This window comes from Odocoileus virginianus, chromosome 2 (assembly GCF_023699985.2).
Source record: "Odocoileus virginianus isolate 20LAN1187 ecotype Illinois chromosome 2, Ovbor_1.2, whole genome shotgun sequence".
NCBI lineage: Eukaryota > Metazoa > Chordata > Mammalia > Artiodactyla > Cervidae > Odocoileus > Odocoileus virginianus.
The window spans coordinates 27141496-27164092 of record NC_069675.1 but is presented as its reverse complement, the minus strand read 5'-3'; the positions used below and the strand labels follow the sequence as shown (position 1 = coordinate 27164092).

The window sequence follows — 22597 nt, the reverse complement described above, 5'->3', positions numbered from 1 at the left end:
AGCACCAGGATCTCCCAAATCCAAGACAGGCAGACAATGCCTGGTTACTCTCATTACAGGCCACGTAAATACAGGGGAGGGGGCAGGTATTGAGTTTTCTCTGAAATGTTCCATGACAGTAAAGATTCCAACTCAGTTTACTTCTCAGTTCAGTTCAGTCGCTCAGTCGTGTCTGACTCATTGCGACCCCATGAACTGCAGCATGCCAGGCCTCCCTGTCCATCAACAACTCCCGGAGTTCACCCAAACCCATGGCCATTGAGTCAGTGATGCCATCCAACCATCTCATCCTCTGTTGTCCCCTTCTCCTCCTGCCCTCTATCTTTCCCAGCATCAGAGTCTTTTCACATGAGTCAGCTCTTCGAATCAGGTGGCCAAAGTATTGGAGTTTCAGCTTCAACATTAGTCCTTCCAATGAACACCCAGGACTGGTCTCCTTTAGGATGGACTGGTTGGATCTCCTTGCAGTCCAAGGGACTCTCAACAGTCTTCTGCAATACCACAGTTCAAAAGCATCAATTCTTCGGCGCTCAGCTTTCTTTATGGTCCAACTCTCACATCCATACACAACTACTGGAAAAATCATAGCCTTGACTAGACAGACCTTTGTTGACAAAGTAATGTCTCTGCTTTTTAATACGCTGCCTAGTTTGGTCATAACTTTCCTTCCAAGGAGTAAGCTTTTTTTAATTTCATGGCTGCAATCACCATCTGCAGTGATTTTGGACTCCAAAACAATAAAGTCTGCCACTATCTCCACTGTTTCCCCATCTATTTGCCATGAAGTGATGGGACTGGATGCCATGATCTTAGTTTTCTGAATGTTGAGCTTTAAGCCAACTTTTTCACTCTCCTTTTTCACTTTCATCAAGAGGCTCTTTAAGTTCTTCTTCACTTTCTGCCATAAGGGTGGTGTCATCTGCATATCTGAGGTTATTGATATTTCTCCTGGCAATCCTGATTCCAGCTTGTGCTTCCTCCAGCCCAGCATTTCTCATGATGTACTCTGCATACAAGTTAAATAAGCAGGGTGACAATATACAGCCTTGACATACTCCTTTTCCTATTTGGAACCAGTGTGTTGTTCCATGTCCAGTTCTAACTATTGCTTCCTGACCTGCATACAGGTTTCTCAAAAGGCAGGTCAGGTGGTCTGGTACTCCCATCTCCTTCAGAATTTTCCACAGTTTATTGTGATCCACACAGTCAAAGGCTTTGGCATAGTCAATAAAGCAGAAATAGATGTTTTTCTGGAACTCTCTTGCTTTTTCGATGATTCAGCGGATGTTGGCAATTTGATCTCTGGTTCCTCTGCCTTTTCTAAAACCAGTTTACTTCTGGCAAGGAACAAAATCATGTCTGCCGAACAGGACTCTCTGTAGAGCCCGTACATATGTGTGTTCAGCACTGTCATCACAGGGTGTTTGTCTAACCTGCCTTCTGGGTGGGGCCTCAGCATTAGGGGTTCTGACATTCTGCTTGTAGCTTCAATGTCCTGGGTCAATAACTGAAGTCCTGCTTCTACCAGTGGGACTGTCAAGAGCTGAGAAGAGCCACCAGAAGCACAAAAATCTCACGTTAGTCAGGAGGAGAGGGTGTTTTTTCCTCCAAACCTTACAAAATAGCTCTGTTTATTGGAAAGGTAAAGAAGAAAATGCTTAAGAAGATGGAAACAACCAAACCTTCCCATTCAAGGGAAAAGCCTCCTCTGAGAGGCAGCAGGGAAAAGGCATGGGCAGCTTCTAGAACAAGAAGGGAAACACAAAGCCCTTCAGAAAGTATTTCAAGGGAAAATTTAGGGACAGCATTTAGGAGCTAAGACTGTCGAGGCACCCAGAGTCAGGCTTGTTTTTTTAGTAAAAAAAAAAAAAGAAAAGTACTGGGCAATGAGAGCCACTTGCCCATACCACCCCACCAGGATTTCTTCCCAGTTAACATGGTTCTCATTTTTTTCGTTAATTTACTCTTTCAGAGCCCTCTTACATTTTTTAGGCTAGGAGCCAAGGCTAGGACGAGCCTTCAAACAAAATGCTAGAGATATCTTTAGCACTGTTTACATCTGTGGGCCCTGACTTACCAAAATAACATTTTAGCAAATGGATCTTTTCCTACTGACATTCGGAATGTCACACAGATAGAGACAGGGCTTTGGTCACCAAAGACAGGCCCAGATGTTTCATGTCGTGGGACATTAACAATATTCCTCGGGCAGCCAAGTGCCAGCACTATCACAAATCTTCTTGGCTTGCTCCCTAGAAAAGAATGTGTTTCCAGCTCTTCATCTATTTATCCTCATTATAGTGATACCAGAGGCAAAGTTCAAATGTGAACATTGCTCTCATGCCAGTCTTGGAGGCAGATAAGGCTACTTCCCTGTCTAGAACTGAGTCTTTTCTGGAGGGAATTCCAGAATCCTTACCTCAAAGGTGATGTACCCCTAAGAAACACAACACTTCGAGACTTGCTTGGCTTTTCCTCACCTCTGGAATCAAAGGAGACTTTTGTGTTACCTGCATGACTTTTCCTTCTTTGTTTTCTTTAAGCACATGCTGTTTCAAGTCCAGCATCTCAACCCAGCAGTCTCAGAACTATACTCCAAGGGACTATCAGGAAGATAGCACAGAGATGCTGGCTCACATGGAGCTCCAGAAACATCACCCAAGAACCACTTACCTTTTTCCTCCTCTGGCCACTATTGGTGATCTTGTCTGGAGTAACACCCAGGTCAGCCAACACCTTAGCGATACCCCTGGCATCCACGCCACAGTTGGGAGCCACGTTGGTCTCACAGCGCCGGTGAACGTTCATCTTGCAGACTGTAAGGAGACACGGAGGAGAGGCTTCCAAAGGGTCATGGCCTAAAATGTTACCTTATTGTGCTCTGATTGTAAAAGGAACACACGTTCATTTGTTAGAATTTGGAAAATGCAGGAAGACAAAAAAAGAAAAATAAAAAAATCACCCATCATCCCCTCACACAGATCTAAAATCAATCACCTCACAGAGATAATCAGGCTACGGATAAATAAAAATCACCCTGAAATTTCCTTTCAGGGAGCAGAACACTGACCGTAGAATTTAACTGGTTTCTCTGAATAAAGTTCATTTGGATGCTGAACCCAAATGGGTCCCCTGTATACAATGCACTATATATTACTCTGCTGTAAAGTGGGAATGTTCCCAAGAGAGGAATACTCACAGTAGACAGCCTATAAAGAAGCTCATCTCTAAAAATGAGGAGCCTGAATAGCGTGACCTCCAAGGTCCCTTTCAGATCCAAACTCTGGATTCAAAGGAATGAAGGCCATGCCTGAATTTTGTTTTTGCTTCATCTGTATCACGTAAGCTGACCTTGGTGCAGTCTCCACCCAAGGTGGAGACTGTTTTGGTCTCCAGTCCAGCATGTGAGGAGCTTGGAAGTTGTTGCTCTGTCCTAACCAGTAAAAAGCTGAACAAACTGGAAAATCAACAACTCTTCTTAAGATTTAACAGAGAAGTAACATCACAGGGCAAACCGCTGCCCTGTGGGAGAGACAGATATGGATCATAACTCAGTGGAACAGAAACTCCCAAGCAGCAACCCAGTGGAAAGCCAGCACAGGGAAGGGAAGCCTGCCCTAAATGGTGAACCGTCGGGTCCCAGCGTGGGCGGTCTGTCGAAGACTCTAGGCTGACCCCATCACAGGGTCCCCCCACTTTTCTGAGTTTTACCTCCAGTTGTTTGACCATGTTCTCACAGTGAATATTAGAGAAAGAAATCCCTCACGCTGATCACAGGGAGAGAGGGAAGGAATTCTGAAACACAGCAGAGCTCCCTGTTCTTAACAAGGCTGGCTCTTAGAAGAAGCTGTTTCATCAGAGACTAAACCACTGTAGCTTTATCAGATCCTAAGCAACCTAGGGGAAGGAAAATACCCAACTCCAACCTGTGTTAGCTATCCAGTCCTATATAAGGTGGGGGGGGACCCTGAGAAACATGTATGACGCTCATAGTTCAGAGAAACAGGTTCACACGAAGACTGAAATCTAATCTCAGGACTACAGAATGATTCCCCTCCCCCAGCACCTTACCACCATGTTACTAAAGGCCTATTACTGCTGTTCCTGTTACTTGACATTTCACATCTGACTATCCCTCTCTCACACACACAAATATGAGGCATATTAAAAGGAACAAAACAAGGCAAGAAGCAGAACCAGACTCAGACATGGCAGGGTTGCTGGAATAACCAGGCCAGGAATTTAAAACAACTATGATTAATATGCTAAAGGTATATGTCAATAGAAATTTTTAAAACAGAAAAACAAAAGGAAAAATACTGGAAAAAAAGATATAGAATATCTAAGAAATATAGAACAGTTGCAAAAGGTGTAACATGTGTATGGGAATACTAGAAGGAGAAAAAAAAAGGGAAAAGTGAAAAAAAAAATTTTGAAGTAAAAATGACTGAGAAGGCCCTCAAATTAAATTCAGATACCAAACTACAGACCCAGGAAGCTTAGAGAACACCAACAAATGACAGAAAAGAACAGGATAAATGAAAAAGAACAAAACCAATGTCAAGCTACATCTAGGCATATCATATACAAGCTGCAGAAAATCAAAGATAAAGAAAAATAATCTTGAAAGAAGTCAGAAGGAAATAACACCTTACCCAAAGGAAAGCAGAGACAAGCATTACATCTGACTTCTCGGAAACCACATAAGCAAGAAGAGAGTAGAGTGAACTATTTAAAGTACAATAAATCCCCTTCATATGAACTAGCTCTGTTCTAAGAGCATGTTCATAAATCCAATTAAGTCCAGTAAAGTTAGCCTAGGTACTCAACTAACACAACTGGCTATGTAGCACTGTACTGTAATAGATTTATAATATTTGCTTATAAAAAACAAATATAAAAATAAAGAAAAAATTTTTAATCTTACAGTACAGTATCTTATACTCTTGTAGTGCCATAGTACCTTGAAAAGTATAATAGTGAAGTACAACAGCTGGTGATTCTTAGCAGTGACAGTTACATCAGCACTGCCTTTACACTTGCTCCTAGACATCCTGGACTTGAAATAAAGTTACTGTACTACTGTACTTTATAAAGGACACAAAAGCACAACACTTATAGAGGAAGCACACACGTGACAATGTATACCAGGCATGTGACTCACTTACACGACTGGTCATGTGAACACACATTCACATCTTTGAAAGTTAGCAACCTCAAGGTTCATATGTAGCGGACCTACTGCATTGAGAGGGGGAAAAATGCAGAATTCTGTACCCTGTGACATTATCCTTCAAAAGTGAAGGAGAAATAAAGACTTCCTCAGACGAATAAAAATTGAGGAACTTTATTGCCAATAGACCTGCCTAGCAAGAAGTGTTAAAAGAAGCTCTTCAGAAAGAAGGAAAGAGCTATCAGTCATTTTCCTTCCTTCAGTCATCAGAAACTCAGATCTACATAAAGAAAGGAAGAGTACCAGAGAAGGAATAAGTGATGGTAAAATACAAACTTTTATTTTTTAAATTCTTACTTGACCTAACAGATAATTTTTCAAGATAACAATAGCAATGATGTTTTCAATTATTATGCTTATATATATGATATGTATAGAAAATATATGCTTATGTATAAGTGAAATGAATGACAACAATGATATGAGGAGGAGGACAGAAGAATAAGAAATACTTTATTATAAGGTATTAATACTTGCACCTGGGGCTTCCCAGGTGGCATGAGAAGTAATGAACCTGCCTGCCAATGCAGGAGACATAAGAGATGCTGTTTCAATTCCTGGGTCAGGTAGATCCCCTGGAGGAGGAAATGGCAACCCACTCCAGTATTCTTACCTGGAGAATCCCATGGACAGAGGAGCCTGGCAGGCTACAGTCCATGGGGTTGCAAAGAGTCGGATACAACTAAAGCAACTTAGCACACATGCAATACTTGCGCTGTCAAGTATTAGAGCATTATTTGAAAGTGGACTTGGATTAGTTATAAATGTATACTGCAAACTCTAGGGCAACCATGAAAATAAGTTTTAAAAAATAACAGAAGAATGGATATGCTAAGAAAAGAGAAAAAATGGAATCTTATAAATTGTTCAATTAAAACCACAAAAGGTGGAAAAATGTGAAAGACAAAAATAGAAACAAAGAGCAAGGGCATCAAATGGAAAACAATAACAAAAAAGATGGTTATTAATCCAAATATATTGAAAATCACTTTAAATGTCAATTGTCTAAATACATTGAGTAGAAGACAGAGATTGTCAGAGTGGATCAAGAAAGAAAACACAGTACATATTATCTAGAATAAACACACTTTAAATATGTAAGATACATATAGATTAAAATTAATGTATGAAGAAAGATACACCATGCTAATGCTAATTAAAAGAAAGCAGGAGTAGCTACATTAATTTCTGATAGAGCAGACTTCAGAGCAAGGAAAGTTATCAGAGATATCAAAGGGCACAACAAGGGACAATTTTCCAAGAAGACATTAAAATCACACTCCTGGTATTTACTCAAATGAGTTGAAAATGAAGGTCTACACAAAAACCAGCATATGGATGTGTACAACAACTGTATTCATAATTATAAAAACTTCAAAGCAACTAAGATGTCCTTCAGTAGCTGAACAACTAAATTGTGGTACATGCATATAACTGAATATACGTCAGTACTAAAAATACATTAGCTATTAAACCATGAAAAGACATAAAAGCACCTTAATTGTATATTACTAAGTGGAAGAAGCCAATCTGAAAAAAAAACTATACATTTTATATAGCTCTTACTACATGACATCCTCCTCCATGACAGAAAAGCAAGACTGTGGACTTGTAAAAGGATCAGGGATTGTCAGTGGCTGCAGCGGAGGCAGGGAAGAATAAATAGCCAAAGCACAGAGGATTTTCAGGACAGTGAAACTACTATGTATAAATACTATAAGGATGGATAAAACATGTTGCACATTTGTCCAAACCCACAGGATGTCTAGTACGAAGAGTGATCCCTAATGTAAACTGAGGGATAATGATGCGTCAATGCAAGTTCATTGATTTAACAAATGTATCACTCTGGTGTGGATACTGATAGTGAGGAAGGCTGTCTGTGAGTGGGGGTAGGAGGGTATGCTGGAAATCTTTGTACTTGCTCCTCAAGTTTGCTCTGAACCTAAAACTACTCCAAAAGCTAAAGTCTATTAACACACATACACACACACACAGACTTTCTGGAATCAAACCAGGCAGGATGATCAGACCTAAGGGTTCTGCACTACCTGACCACTGACTTGGAGGAGGGACAGCACTGACCCTACTCTCCTTCATCTCCAACCCAGGCTTGAAGAGCTCAAGTGAATTACAAGGCTGAAGGTGCCCACAGAGCCAAAGGCAGGAATATGGGGGTAGGGGAGCTGATGGGAGGGGAGCTTTCTCAGGCAATATAAACAAAAAGAAAGCTCCACCACAGCCTGACCATGGTGCCACCTACATTAATTGAGTTATTACTAAAAATGCTCAAAAATCCTCAGACCCATGCCAGACTCCAGGCAACAGCACTCTGAATTCTCTGTCCCACTGCCCTTAGCAAAGCTACTCTCTGACACTCAGCTCAGCTCATCTGCACCTGTCCAGCCATCTTATCTCATACAAATTCTCTTCTGTCTCTTCTTGAGGTGACAGAATGGACAAGAATGAAGCAACCGAAGGAAGAAAGAATTTCGTAGCATGGGTAGTTTATCTATGTGATTTAGCCGCTGGCGCCCTCTGGTGTTGTAACACCAGACCTGTCCATCCTAATGAAACAAATTCGCTCAGGTTGACTGGTCAGCAAAACAAGAAAGATTTTTGGGGACTTCATTTTTCATTTTTAAAAATTCTGTTATTTCTTTGGGAGAACTGTGTAGTTGTCTTAATATGTAAGGTTAAAAAAAAAAAACCCAGTGACATGTCAGTTAATATGAACCACATGAAAAAGCGACTTTGAAAGCGCTTTGCAAAGTCTGGAAACATGAGGGCAAAGCTGGCTGAGAGAAGGGAACTTGACATAATTTAAGCAGCCACAGTGGGGTTCCCAGAAGCTGGAAGTAACATCTGGAGGCCGCAGGTCAGGAAGAGAAAGTAAATGTTAGAACCAAACCAGTTGAATCACCCCGTTCTCTCCGTCATCCGGACTGGTGAGCACCCAGCTGCCTGTTCCCTGAGGATTCCTGTTCTAGGCTGCTTCATATTGTTCATTTTTCAACCGCTTCACCGGGATGAGCTGCACTGCTGGGGCTCTTCAAAAAGGAAGATCATTATTCTACTTCTGCCTAGGGTCTCATCACACATTTGTTGAGCTCCTACTCGCTGCTTTAGGTGGTGCTGTGGCAGCCGTGCTACCCTCAGGACAGACGGGGGCTGGGGCATGCTGACCTTCATTTTGGTTTCCATGTTCCCACCCTTTCCATAGCTGAGATTAAAGCTGGTGTTGCAGTGGGGTGGGTTAGGCTGTTGGGAATCCTCCCAAAGCAGGCAGAAGACCTTGTGAGAGAATAGTGACAAAGGGAGATGGGCAGGCCTAAGTGTTCTCCAGAAATCGCTCTACATGAGGGTGATCTGGCCCTTGTGGGTGAGCCAGAGCAGTGGCTTGATAGCATAATGGGTTACAGCCAGCCACACCACGTGCAGGGGCAAGACACACACAACTGTGAGCAGGAAGTTGTATGCTTGCGTCATGGAGGTTAGCAGGGGTGGGAGAGTGCTTGATGCAGAGTCCCGGGCAGGAGACAAGACTGGGAGTAGCAAATGTACACAAAAAGCCTTAAAAGGACCGCAGCAAATTGTTAGTAGTGGTTAGGGCTGGAGATAGATATGGTAAGAGAATATAACAAACTTTAATAGTTTTATATATATACTTAAGTCTTGCTAGAATCTTTCATAGTGAGAATTATTTATGTATTATTTGTGTTTTTTTAATTGTAAAAATACAAATAAAAGTTGAAGATATGACAAGGAAAAGTGAAAGTCGCTCAGTTGTGTCCAACTGTTTGTGACCCAATGGGCTATACAGTCCATGGAATTCTCCAGGCAAGAATACTGGAGTGGGTAGCCTTTCCCTTCTCCAGGGGATCTTCCCAACCCAGGGATCGAACCCAGGTCTCCCGAATTGCAGGCAGATTCTTTACCAGCTGAGCCACCAGGGAAGCCCTGTGACAAGGAAACTGTTAAAAAATAATAGTAAAGGGCTGATAATTTCAAAACTGATGAGAATAAAAATCCTTTTTCATAACTTTACTGTTTTGTTTTTTTCAGTATCCACTTTTTTAAAATGGAAGGAAGGAAGAAAGGAAGGGAAGGGAAGAGAGAAAGAAAACCTTCCCTTCCTCCTATCTGCAATGGCAGAACCAGCACAGACCAGTTTCCTGGACTCCTAATCTGGGATCTTCACTGCTTCCAGCTCTCTGCCTAGGGGGTTTGCCCCAAATAGATGGCCTTCATTACCTGCAGGAATGGGAGTGACTCTCTATCCCTTAGTCCACAAAAGTAGCCTCGGCTCACAGCTGCTATTAGGATAAGATCTCAGAGAGAGTCAAGAAGCCAGGAAGGAGACTCTCCAGGACTCTCCAGGCCAGACCTTTTCCAGCTGTACCTCGTTCCCTACCTTGGCACAGAGCTGCAGTCAGGGTGGACAGACAGGAGCAGGGGCCTCACCCCAGAGGAGGACAGGAAAGCCAGGGCTGCTGCAGGCCCTGCAGGGCAGACAGAATTGTGTAAAGAGGCCTGGCTTTCTGCTAAACTGCCCGAGATGTTGCGTGATGTCACGGCGGCTGTGCTGGAGACGTGTGAGCTCACAGGCAGCAGAGAAGTGGGGAGCGGGGTGGGTGGCCAGGGCAGGTGAGAACCCCGCATCTTCTTTAGAGAAGGAAACAAAAATCATAAGGTACTGGGAGTCTTTACCTCTGGGGAAACTGACTCCATAAGTCAATGGAGAAATAAAGCACATGTGAGAGGACCCTGGAGGCATTCACTGTGCAGGTGAAGGTCAGGTTAAGGAAGCAGTAGAATTATAAAATGAAGAACAAAAAGAGTTCAAATGCCTCAGTGACGCTAGTATTCGAACATCTGAAGCTCATTTTCTCACCATCTAATAGTGGCTGAGGTGCTCAGACAGACCCTCCAGGAGTCTATAGAGAGGTACACCGCAACGGTGCCAGCACTTAAATCATAAGATAAAGGACAGGAGGAAAACCCCTGGTGGTCCAGTGGTTAGGACTCTGCACTTTCACTGCCAAGGGCACAGGTTCAATCCCTGGTTGAGAAGCTAGGGCCCTGCTAGGTGACCAAAAAAAAAAAAAAAACCAAAAGACAGCAATGAAATATTTTGCTTTAGAGCTGGTGTCTTTCTACCTGGATAAAGGAGCTCGGTTACACAAACACAGCCTGTGAGCATTCTCCAAGTGACTGGCCCCTCTTGGGCGGTGGGAGGGAGGAGGCTGCTCAGAGGACAGTGGTGGGTTCCCACAGGTCCCTGGATGTATCCCTCTGTGCACACTGGTCTCCAGTTTCCGCCAATAAAAGGGGGTGATTACGCGCTCTCTCCCTGGCTGACAGAGGGACAGTCTCTGGAAGAGTATATCCACCACCTTTGCACCCATGTGGCTCAGGCAACTTCAGGCTGAAGGGAGAGTGACCAGGACCATCTCATGGATCCTTCGCTATAGACGCAAGCTCGAGAAAAACCCATTTCATTAAAAACACCAAATGTTTTATCCCCAGGAGTGGGACGGGCAAGAAAGCTGAAGCCACAGACCAGCAGGTCAAGTGGCTTGTATCCCACCATGACCAGGGGATGGGGGCTCCAGCCCAGGAGGCCAAGCCAGCCTGATTCAACAAAGGTGCAGACCTGATGGAGTCTCCATAGATGGGAGAGGGCGGGGATCACAGACCAGAGGCAGCGCAGGAGCCAGCTGCCTGGGTGTAACTCTAGCTCCCTGGGGACTTGCTCTGAGACCCCAGGCAGGTCAGTAATTTTTTTATTTCTTTTTCTTAGCAATCAAAGGAGTGGAACCAGATTTAGACCCAGATAAGAGGGGCCCCTTCCCAGGACCCTCCCAGCCTCTTCTGGCCATCACCCTCTCCACAGGATAAGGGGCCTGCAGGGGCAAAAAGACTTGAGGCTGAAAAAGGATAAAAAGCGAGAAGAAAATATAGGGGTTGGGGGGCAGTGAAACCACTCTGTATGGTACTGTAAGGTAGATACATGTCATTATACATTTGTCAAAACCCGCAGAGTGTCCAACACCAAGAGTGAAATTAATGTAAATTATGGACATTGGGTGATTATGATTGATGTGTCAGTGTAAGCTCAGCAACTGTTTAACAAATGCCTCTCTCTGGTGGGGGACATTGATGGTGGGAGAGGCTGGGTTTATGTGGGGGCAGGCTATATACAGGAAATATATATATATATATATATGTGGGGGGGGGCAGGCTATATACAGGAAATCTCTGTACCTTCTGCTCAGTTTTACTGTGAATCTAAAAAATAAATTGAGAGAGAGAGAAAAGTGCAGCAGGAGGAGAAAAGGAGCAAGAGGGAAAAGGCCAAATCATGGTAACAGAGGACAGGACAGGAATATCTGTAAACCTTTGTTGGGGCCCTAAGTTCTGAATGGCCTCTACCTTCTCATCTCTGTGTAGCCTGTTCCTCTCATGTCCTGCTGGGCTCCAGTGACCAGGAATCCTCGCTTGAGGCAGCCTCATTCTCCCATCTTTTACTTGAGCAGGCTTGGGGCGCTTCCTGCCAAAACAGAGCTGAACACACTGTCCCCCAGCCCTGCCTTCTCCCAGGGTCATCCAGGGACCCACGGCCCTGGCAGCCACGTCTGGGTGTCTGGGCTGCCTCCTTAAGTTATCAATATTTATGAGATGATGGTGCCTTCATTTAGATTCCCTAGATAGATCAATAATTAATAGAGTTACTTAAAACCAGACATGGCCTCATCAGAGTCCCATCCAAAGCAGGCGCTCTGCTTCCTGGCAACCACTACTCAACTTTCCAAAAATGCATCACTCCTCTGCTGAAAGCATTCAAGGCTCCTGCTGCATTGTTTTCTTTCTCTTCTTTTTGTTTCCATGTCACTTAATGGCAAAAAGGATTTTGGACAGGCCCTGTTTCTTTCAGGTCATGTGCTGGAATTCTAGAAAGGGAAACAACATCTGGGAAGCTCACAGAGAACATAAGATGTGTCAGCGGCCAGCACTTCCTCCTGTCCTACTCGTCCTCACTTCTTAGGACAGCTATTTCCTACCCTCCTCGTGCCTTCCACACTCCCCTTACTTCTCACGTCAACTCTGAAAAGGATCTCGTATTTCAGAAGTAAGGGAACTCTCTTCCCCCGCTGCCCCACCCCGTAACTCAGAAGTCTGGCCAAAGTCTGTACTGATCAAAGTTGGGGAAATTAACAAGGGTTAGGTAATGAAATGGAGTGCTATTTATTGTCCTTCATCACTGATAACACTCTAATTAATATCATCACTACCTAATCTTCTTTATTATCAACATCAGAAACAGAGTAATTAAAAAGACTTTTCTGCTCTCATGTTAGAAGTGCCACAGTCTGGGATTGTCTTCTATCTGCTGACCTTTTTTTTTTTTTTTTAATTGTTGGAGCATAGTTGCTTTACAATATCCTGCTTGCAATGTGGTACAGCAAAGTGAATCAGCCATACATACATGTGTGTGTTAGTCACTCAGTCGTACCCAACTCTTTTGCTTCCCCATGTGCTGTAGCCTGCCAGGCTCCTCTGTCCATGGCATTTGCCAGGCAAGAATACTGGAGTGGGTAGCCATTCCCTTCTCCAGGGGGTCTTTCCAACCCAGGGATCGAACCTGAGTCTCCTTCATTACAAGCAGATTCTTTACAGTCTGAGCCACCAGGGAAGCCGTATACATATATCCCCTCTTTTTTGGACTTCCTCCCCACTTAGGTCACCACAGTTTCAAGTAGTGTTCCTGTGCTATAAAGCAGTTCTCCTTAGTGATCTATTTTATACATAAATGCTGGAGAGGGTGTGAGAGCAGGGAATCCTCTTACACTGTAGGAAGGAGTGGAAATTAATGCAGCCACTATGGAGAACAGTAAGGAATTTCCTATAAAAACTTAATTAAAAAAGGAACTTATTTTTAGCTGCAGTGCCCTCAAAAGATTCAGAACTTAAATGACCATTCTGCCAGTCATCTCGTCCTGGACTCCCTTCCCTGACACAGGACATGCCGGGCCTGGCTTTGAGTCTTTCCTTTGACTAGGAGGAGGGGTATCCATCTCTTTATCCTTGTTCTATCAACAATTCCCTGTCTCTCCTGGCTCATTAATGGTCTCTTTTTCCACTGTCTTTTTTCTGATTATATAAAATATCCTGAAAATACTTCACATTCTGTTTTCACTCCAGCCTCTGCACTTGGGCCCTCATCCCCACCAAGATAGCTCCTGCTGAGTGCACTAGTGATCTCCTTATTGTTAAATCCAACCCCATGTTCCACCTTTTTTTTTTCAGTTTTATTGAAGCATAACTGACCTACAATACCATGCTTGTTCCAGGTGCACAAACATAGTGATTCAATATTTCTATACATTACAAAATGAGCACCACAATAAGTCTAGTTACCATCTGTCGACACACAAAGATACTACAGTATTGTTCAGTCTATGCCCCATGTTGTACGTTTCATCTCTGTAACTTTTATTTTGTAACTGGAAGTTTATACCTCTTAATCTCCCCCATCCCCCATCCACCTCCCCTCCAGCAAACCACCTGTTTGTTCTTTATATCTATGAGTCTGTTTCTGTTTTATGTATTGTGGTGCTGGAGAAGATTCTTGAAAGTCCCTCGGACTGCAAGGAGATCAAACCAGTCAAACCTAAAGGAAATCAACCCTGAATATTCATTGGAAGGACTGATGCTGAAGCTGAAGCTCCAAGACTTTGGCCACCCGATGTGAAGAGCCGACTCCCTGGAAAAGACCTTGATGCTGGAAAAGATTGAAGCCAAAAGAAGAGGGCGGCAGAGGATGAGATAGTTAGACTCAATGACTCAATGGACATGAATTTGAGCAAGCTCAGGGAGATAGTTAAGGACAGGGAAGCCTGGTGTGCAGCAGTCCATGGGGTCACAAAGAGTTGGTTGCAACTTAGCAACTGAACAACAATAACAAGATTCTATGCACCATTTGTCTTTCCCTGTCTGACTTATTTAACTAAACATAATACCTCTAGGTCTACTCATGTCACAAATGTCAAGATTTAATTAATTGTTATGGCTGAGTACTATTACACTGTGCGTTTGTGTGTGTGTGCACATAACACCTCTTCTTTACCCATTCATCTGTTGATGGATACTTAGGTTGCTTCCATATCTTGGCTATCATAAATAATGTTGCAATGAACACAGCGGGTATGTGTATCTTTTTAAATTAGTGTTTCTATTTCTTCAGGAAAATAGCCAGAAGTGGAGTTGCTGGATAATATGTAGTTCTATTTTCCCATGTGGCACTTTTTACTTTAAATAACTTTTTGGAAGCATTTGGCACTATCCATCACTCCCTTTTTAAATTTTTTAAAAAGTACTCTCAGCTCTTTTGGCTTCTATGATTCCATTCCCTGCCACTTTCCCTCCTATCTCTGAGGCCCTCCCCTCAGAGTGTGCAGCTCCGTTGCACACTCATCCTAGGATGCTGATACCCTACCTCATCCCCAGATTCCCAAGCTGTCTTCTTCTTTCTTCACTCAAGGTACTTATCCTGGGGATGACATCTACTTCATAGGTTAACTACTACTCAAACATTGACAAATCCAAATCTAAAAGCTCCATCTAGACATCTTTACTGAGTTTCAATGAGAATTTCCAACAGTCAGACAGCTTCATGTACTTTCCACTGGCGCCTCAAGTTAACACGTTCCCAGCTCAATTCCACCATCTCTACCTCCAACCCTGCCCTCTCTCCTGGGTTCCCTGTCTCAGTGAGTGGTGTCACCATCCTCCCAGTTGGATCTGATCACTACAGACAATAAATCACTCATCAACACCTTCTAGGTTATTTTCCTTCTCTATTCCCACTACAGCCAATACCTTATTTCCAATCTTCATACTTTCTCACTGGGATCCTTTCAGTGACCAACTGGTTCACAGCTTCAATTTCCTTCTTATACTTTAGCTCTTTCTCTAATTTTTCATAATGGGAATTTATTAATGATGCATTCAGTAATAATAAAATACTGCTTTTATAACAAACTAATTTAACAGTTTAATACATTTTCATTTTTAAGCTTAAATTTACTTAATAAAATTTAAAATTTTAATATTTAAGAAAATAATAAAAAAGTGTTTTTAAATAGTGTCTGTGAGATATTCCTGGTCAATAGTTCATGGTTGTCCAACTCTGTAAGCAAGTTAGACTAGCTTGTGACACTGGACTTCTATTAGACCCCAGAGTGTGAACCCACCTCCCCATATTATGTGATATTACCTGTGTCACTTAGCACACTCATTTGAACAGAAGTCAATTCAAAGGGAGAACAGCAGGAAATAAAGGAGGAAACTCAGACCCAGAGGTCAAGATTCAAACCCTACTTCTGCTCACGAGCTACATGAAGAGGTTAGATTAGTCTCCGAGCCTATTTACTCATGGGGGCCAGGGGGATAATATAACATCCATCACAGGTCTATGAAGGAGCAATCTGTCTTATACGACAGCATTTTAGCAGGTGTTTTTCCAAAAGTAAACTCTGAACCACGGATGGTGACAGAAAAATGTCTATGACTTATTTCAGAGTCTAACTCCAAAAACTTTTCTTCTCTTATACTCAGTGTATCTTTTCCTTAATTTTTTCCTGCACTTTTTCAGACTCATCTTGTGGCCCCAGCTTGTTCACTGTCTTAGAAGGTGGAGTCACACTTTCTCTCTTCTGATTCCCTCTACGGAGTCCGCTGGAAGGCCTCTGCACACAGACAGCCTGCAAATGCTCAGAGTAACTAACAACGGCTTAGCAAGGGCTTGGGCCCAGTCCTTTGGTCAGCCCTGGAAAGCACTCTCGAGGCTCCAAGAAGAAAGGTTCTTTAAGGGGAGGACAGCGGGGGCTCAGGTGCAAGGGCAGGGGGAGAGCAGGACCCAGTGCCTTACCTTTGCACTGCAGACCCTGCCGCAAGAGGCCCCAGAGCAAGGAGCCACAGTGGTCGCAGAAGGTGGGGACCTTGTAGTTGTGGATCCCGAACTTGTGAGGCATGTTGACACTGAACCGCTGGGAGCCCACCTGCAGAAACGGCAAATCACAGAGTCAAAGCCAAGCTCCTTGCTCTGAAGCTTCCCTGGGAACATGGTGAAGACAGCCTTCCTCCCAGGGCCCTGACCCCACTTTCTCTGTGGACTCTGACCCCCTACCAGTCCCATCGGGGACTCCAGACCTCCAAATCCCATGGCACACAGCAGTCAATCTGCACCTCACATTTTGGCCTTCAAGAGCTGTCATTAGGTGACGGGACTGTGGGATCAATGAGACCCTGGGGGTAGAAGAGGCAGGAAACATATTACTGTAGGTACTGAAGACATGCTGGGTCGATACTAAGAGGAGAGTCGTGGTCTCCCAGGACTAGCCCCAAAGAGATGTGGGGACAACCAAGGTAAAGAGGTCGGGAAGCATCCCAGGTGACCAGGAGGTCTGTGGGGGCAGGAGAGCTGTGTGACCCTCCGCTGCAGCCACTAAGGACTCTAAAGTATCAGACGATGGTGAGTGAGAATGATGACCGACACGTAAGGCTGTGCTGCCGGATCAGGGAGACCGCGAGCACCCAGGGAGGCGGCCCAGGTGTAGTTCCCATGCACACAGCACTCAGAGGAAGATACAGCCGGAGAGCGGTGAGTGAGGCCAACAGGAAGGACTCGGGGAGGGAGAAAAGGGAGAAAGATAGAACTGGAAGACTAAAGGCCAAAGAGGAAGAGAAGGAAGGAAGATGACACAAAGAGAGAGCATTCTTGGTTAGTCGGGGAATGGCAAGAGTCCTAAGTGTGAGCACAGAGACACAAGACAGGATGAGGGCATCGGCCGAGTGCTTGTGGCCAAAAGTTCCAGGGAGCCCATTGGCAAAGGCCCCTTTTAATGGGAGGGCATTAGATACTTGGTGTTTAGAGCCATGTGGGTGTGGGGTGTATATGGATGATGAGTGTGTACATGTCTCACACTGCAGGTCGTTACACAAAAGAATGAAATTTAAGGTTCGTCCCCCGAGGGCTGTGCCCAGCAGAGGGCACAGTCTTCACCCTGATGGGTCAGGAATATAGTAACTAAGAGACTGGCCTCAGGGAGCAGCAGGACAGGCAACCAATTCCACTAAGAAACCCAGTCAATCCCTGGCAATTGATCTCCCTTGGGACATGTACCAAGTTTGGGAACATGGCTCATTGGTAACTTCTTTTCAGTGTTCAATATGCCAGAAAATACAATCAGAGAAACTAGGTCACAGATTAAAGCTGGGTTCTGTGCATTTCAAATCTCAACCCTCTAGCCTGCATGGCATGAAGTCATAGGGTCTCCTTCCAAGGAGGTGTGAAAAAGGTTTAGACATCTGCAGAGGTTCACAATTGATAAAACTTATGAGATCATTTTTTAAAAACTTATTGAGAGTTATGATCTCCTTAAGAGCAGGAATCATGTATTCCTCTTTGTTTCTGTGGGTCATGGAGCAATCATCTGGCATACAGGAAGTGCTCAATAAATGCTAAATAAAATGTCCCTAAGAAGAAAGACACACAGCAAGGAAATTATCTTTTTCTTTCACTCATTTAAAAAACTAATGAGAGTAGCAGCATACTTATGGTTACAATTCTAGAACAGGAGTCAAGAGAGCCAGGTGACAGTGACTTGCGATTTCCTACCGTGACAGTAGGACGTCAGTAAACGACTTTGGTGCTTTGTGCTGTCTGCTTTCCAGGGACATGGGATGCTCAGTCTAAGCCTCGTCCCTTCCTGCTTTCCAGAGATGGTGTGAAATCAAAAGGAGATGGAAATGCTTTCCATAAAGATGGAAAATATTTTGGGTGTCAAGGTGTCACTTTGTTGAACTGTTTTTAAGAAGCAGGTAGAAGACCCTGCTTCTTAAAAATAGAAGGGACTCATTTTGGAAGCCTAGTTATAAACCTATCTGATTGTAATCCCACCCAGGGTGTCTCTCACACTAATGGCCTATGATTATATGATATTTATTTATTTCACCAAGAATTAAAAGTATGTCTTTGAAATCAACTGTCGTGAACACAGATAACTCCTCTACTCACATTCACACATGTCATTTTCTCCAAGAGGTTTTTTTTTTTTTTACCTCTGTTAGTGGATCCACTCTTCTCTCAATTACTCAGTTAAGAGAAACCTGGCTTCAAGTCAAATTTTCTTACTTCTTTACCCTTAACAACTTTTCTAACAGTCAATCTGACACTAGTTTCTAAGATGAAGGGAACATAGTACCGTCGTCAAGGACTCAGACTCTGGAACAGACTGGCTGGCTTCTTCACATACTGGGATGTGAGGTTTAAGGCAAGTTAATTTGACCTCTCTACGCTTCTATTCTTTCTGTTGGAAAATGAAGATAGATCTCATTAAGGCTGTTATGGCTTTAAATAATATACGATAAAGTGCTTAAATCAGGGCACAGTGAGTACCCAATGAATGTCAGCTATTGTTATTACTGTGGTTCTTCCAGCCTCTTAAGTGTTTCTTAGATTCGTTAATCCCACTCCATTCCTCCATCACCTCATAAAGATAAGATTCCTGCTGTGTGTTCTGTGTCTCACTGTTTATGAGCTGTGTGGAGCCCTTGACATGTCAGTGAGTCCCTTCACTGTTTCAATGAGATAATGACATAAAATAACTCAAATTTTCCCCTGGGCTTTCTTTTGGGGACCATAAAACCCTTGGCATCATATCCACACACACAAGCCTGACTTTGAGCTGCACTCATTCTGTAGATTGTACCTCATGCCGGAAGGCTGTGGACAACTCCCTTCATTTTTGATCAACACAATGAAGAAAGCAACAGGACCTCAGAGAGATAAGGTTTTTCCTGGGGACCACAGAGGAGGCAGTGGAGGGTGGGGATGGCAGGGAAGAAAGCCCAGAATTTCAATGTTATAAATATTTACCTCGTCGGGAGTTTCCTGTTTCTTTAATCCAGCACACTTCGTAATTATGAGCTCATGGCATCGCTTGTGGACCACGCAAGTGCAGACTGCAAAGAGCAAGACATGAGAGAGCTGAGCGACAAGCAGGGGAAGAAAGGTTCCATCCCAGGATTCAATGAAGTCTCTGCGGAGGAGTGAAGGGGAGCCCTGCCCCTTCTGTCTCCAACGCAGAGTCTTATTGCAATGCCCTACCTGAAGCCCTTTATGCAATCACTTCAAAGCACTCTGCCATCAGAGCCATTAGGCTCTCCTAAATGCTCTGGAGAAGAATGGACCATTTATATCCAAAGGGCATCAGCAGTTTTCTCCAGTTCCAGGAGTACCAATCAATTTTCTTGCTTCTCCATGCCAGCATCAGGAAACAATCGCCCAGCTGGAATGCACCCCTGTGTTCCATTCAAGGTCCCACCAGGGCTGGCTGGGGTGGCAGGGAGGCCAGCAGCAAGTGAGTGGGTATTCTGTGACATAGAAGTTCTCTAGCTCCTTGATCTGGATATACCTTTTGTGCCAAATCTAAAATTTTTCATTTTATGTAATACTTCCCCAAGAAATGGCTGACGCTCTGTCTGTAGTGTCATGGGCCAGTGTGGGCAGTAGGTGATACAAGGAATCTAAGAACTGTCACATGTGTATCTGTGCACACATTACCCCCAGGACACAGCCACATCCCACAGAAGCTACCCCAGTCCCCCAGGGGTGAGACTCAAGTCAACCAGTGGCTGGGCTCCCAGTTCCAACCACAGAGAAGCCTCAGCATGACCTCATCACATACCACCCTCCAGTTCTAGATAACTTAACCTTGCATTTGTAGTCAATTAACTGGGGAAGAAACAAACCCTCTCATACTTTCAGGCAACTGTTAAATGTTTAAGAGCTAATGATGGTATAGAAGAGACAAAAAAAAAAGAGAGAGAGAGGGAGAGAGAGCGAAGCAGCAAGGACCATGAGTGAGACAGAATAAAACGAGCAGGGGAGGAAGCTTCTTCAGGGAGTGGGAGAATGGGGAGCTAACACAACACACAGAACCCGGTTCAGGACACAAGGGCCTCCAAAGGGCATCTTCCTGAAGCTTTCCATTTCACAGGGAAAGAAGGAGGTGCACCGGAAACACTGCACCAAAAGGCTGAGCCCCCTGGTCACCTGCAGATGGTGGTCCCCACAGGCGCTCCTATACATCCACTCCCACACAGCTATGGTGGAGCGATGGCCAGGCAGGGACAAAAGAAAATCAGGGTCTTGCTTTGCAGAGAGAGAGCGTGACCATGCAGGGCCTACCTAGCTCTGGGTCTCATCCCACCCAGCCCCCGTTTCCACAGGCAGTCGTGATCTGAATTGACCTGTGGTTCCCAGGGATTTACTTCATACAACACCCTCTTACCTTGACACTGGTATCCCTGCTTTCCTATGACACCCCTGAAAAGAAGAAAACAGCTCTTTAAGAAAATGAATTCCAGTAGGTCAAAAGCCACACAAAGCCACCCCATTCTGGCCACTGCCCACAAATGCTGAGTGGAGTCCACTCAGCAGAGGGCTAGTATCTCGCTCCCACTTGAAGGGTGCCTTAAAATGACTCCTTCTGATGGCCATCAAGGACAGCCCCAGGGCTTGGAATGGGTACAAGGTTTGGTCAGTGTTAGAGCTCGGTCTCCTATACAAACAGCCACTCCAGGGGCCCAGCTGTGTTCTGGAAAGCCTCAGAGACCCTGCTTGCTCTCCATGGGCCTCAAGTCATTAAGCATGCCTTTCTTCGCAGATAGTTGTGGAGAAGGGTTCTTGCTGGCAAGCATATTCCCTGAGCATTCCAGGAGTAGTCAAGGTTTATGGGGCAGAGTGTGGCCAGGACTGGGAGTGCAATCTACCATTTGGGTAAAGGCCAACATCACAGATTCCTTCCACGGCCAGCATAGGGTCCCCTAGGGCAGGTTTAGGGTTAGCCTGGACACAGGACAATCCAGCCAACCTGGCCTGAGCCCTGTCCTCAGGACACCACCACCAACTGGTCAGCTCCCTGCAGTGCCCAGTCCAGTGAGAGGAGCCAGAATCACTGGGGCTACAGCTAAGGGAACCTAGAGGTCAGTAGTACTGGCCATGGGCTTAGAGGAGACCGGAATCTCTAAGGCTAAGCTTTCAGAACCTGTTCCCCAATTCTTGACCAAAATACAGAGGTACAGGTCAGATGGCTGTCAGTCCCAGGAATGAGACGTGTCCATGGATGGAGCTGGGCATTATTTCTGCTTTAATCAGGTTGACTTTGCTCTAAGCTGTGTCACCTTGGATGTCCATGCCAACCTCTGTGACTAGTTTCAGAACACCACAAGGATGAGAAGAGGTGTTCCTGGACACCATGGGAATCCAGGGTGTCCTCAGAGTGCAATTTGAATGTTCCCCTTCTGCATTCATGCTGCAGTATGGCCTTGCTCACTCTCCTCCATGGGATTGCCAGCATGCGAACTCCACATCAGTTCCAGAGACCTAAGAGAGGTAGCTAGGAAGGCTGAGCATGAGCTATTAGTTGTGCTCACCAGGGTGGAATCAGGTCTCTGACACATCCTAGCTGGAGGGCTGTAGGCTGGTCTCATTTCTGAGCCTCAGTATTGTTGTTAGTGGAATGGTACATACATAATACATAGCTCATAGGATGCTGGGAAGATTTAGAGATTTCCAGAGCCAAAGAGAGACCCTGACACAAGGTAGGTTCTCATCAAAAGTTCCTCTCTAATCCCCAAGGCCAATATTCCTTGTCCTTCTCCACCTGCCAAAAAGGCATACTACTTACCTGTTTCTGCCTATCAAAAGCCTAGTCATCATAAAAAGAGAATTGCCACCTCCTCCAGGAAGCCTTCCCTGAGTACTCCAGCCAATGCTTCTCTCTCTTTTCTGAAATCTCAGCATCCTTTCAGCACCAGTGTTGTGACAGTTACTAAGAATTGTTTTGTATTATAAATACTGGCAATGGAATATTTTTAAGCTTTCAGAGAGATGAACACAGTAGACCCTCAGGTACCTGTGAGTACCTCCAACAATGATAAATTCATGGCCAGCCTTGTTTCATCTCTACCCTAGACCCTCACCCCTCCTTCCAGTTATTTTTTTAAAACAAATCTAAGAAATCCATCATTCTGTTGGTAAATATTCAGAGTCCCTCTCTAAAAGTTAAGAGTTCTTTAAAAAAAAAAAAAACACAATACCATTACTGGTTATAAAATCTTAACTCCTTAAATATGAGATATGATATGGTCCTACATATCTCCATATGTAGGAACCAGGATTCATTGTTTCTTCTTCCCATCTAGCCTCCCAGGCACCACTCAGCCTTGCAGAAAAGTCTTCTGTAGTCAAATAAAGAATTAAAGCACATTAGCATTTTTTACATAAAGTGTCCA

At 44.3% G+C, this 22597-nt stretch overlaps 1 protein-coding gene across 3 annotated transcripts in view; it reads right to left on the bottom strand.

Annotated features, from left to right (window-relative positions):
- Positions 1 to 22597, bottom strand: part of PRKCE (protein kinase C epsilon) — a 534046-nt gene that overhangs the window by 174495 nt on the left and 336954 nt on the right. For all 3 annotated transcript variants that reach the window (XM_070477675.1, XM_070477668.1, XM_070477678.1), the window contains 4 exons: positions 20593 to 20627; positions 19176 to 19261; positions 16167 to 16296; positions 2674 to 2816 (listed from right to left, as the gene is read on the bottom strand). In XM_070477675.1, the coding sequence (XP_070333776.1) occupies positions 2674 to 2816; positions 16167 to 16296; positions 19176 to 19261; positions 20593 to 20627 (394 nt within the window). The remainder of the gene's footprint in view (positions 1 to 2673; positions 2817 to 16166; positions 16297 to 19175; positions 19262 to 20592; positions 20628 to 22597) is intronic.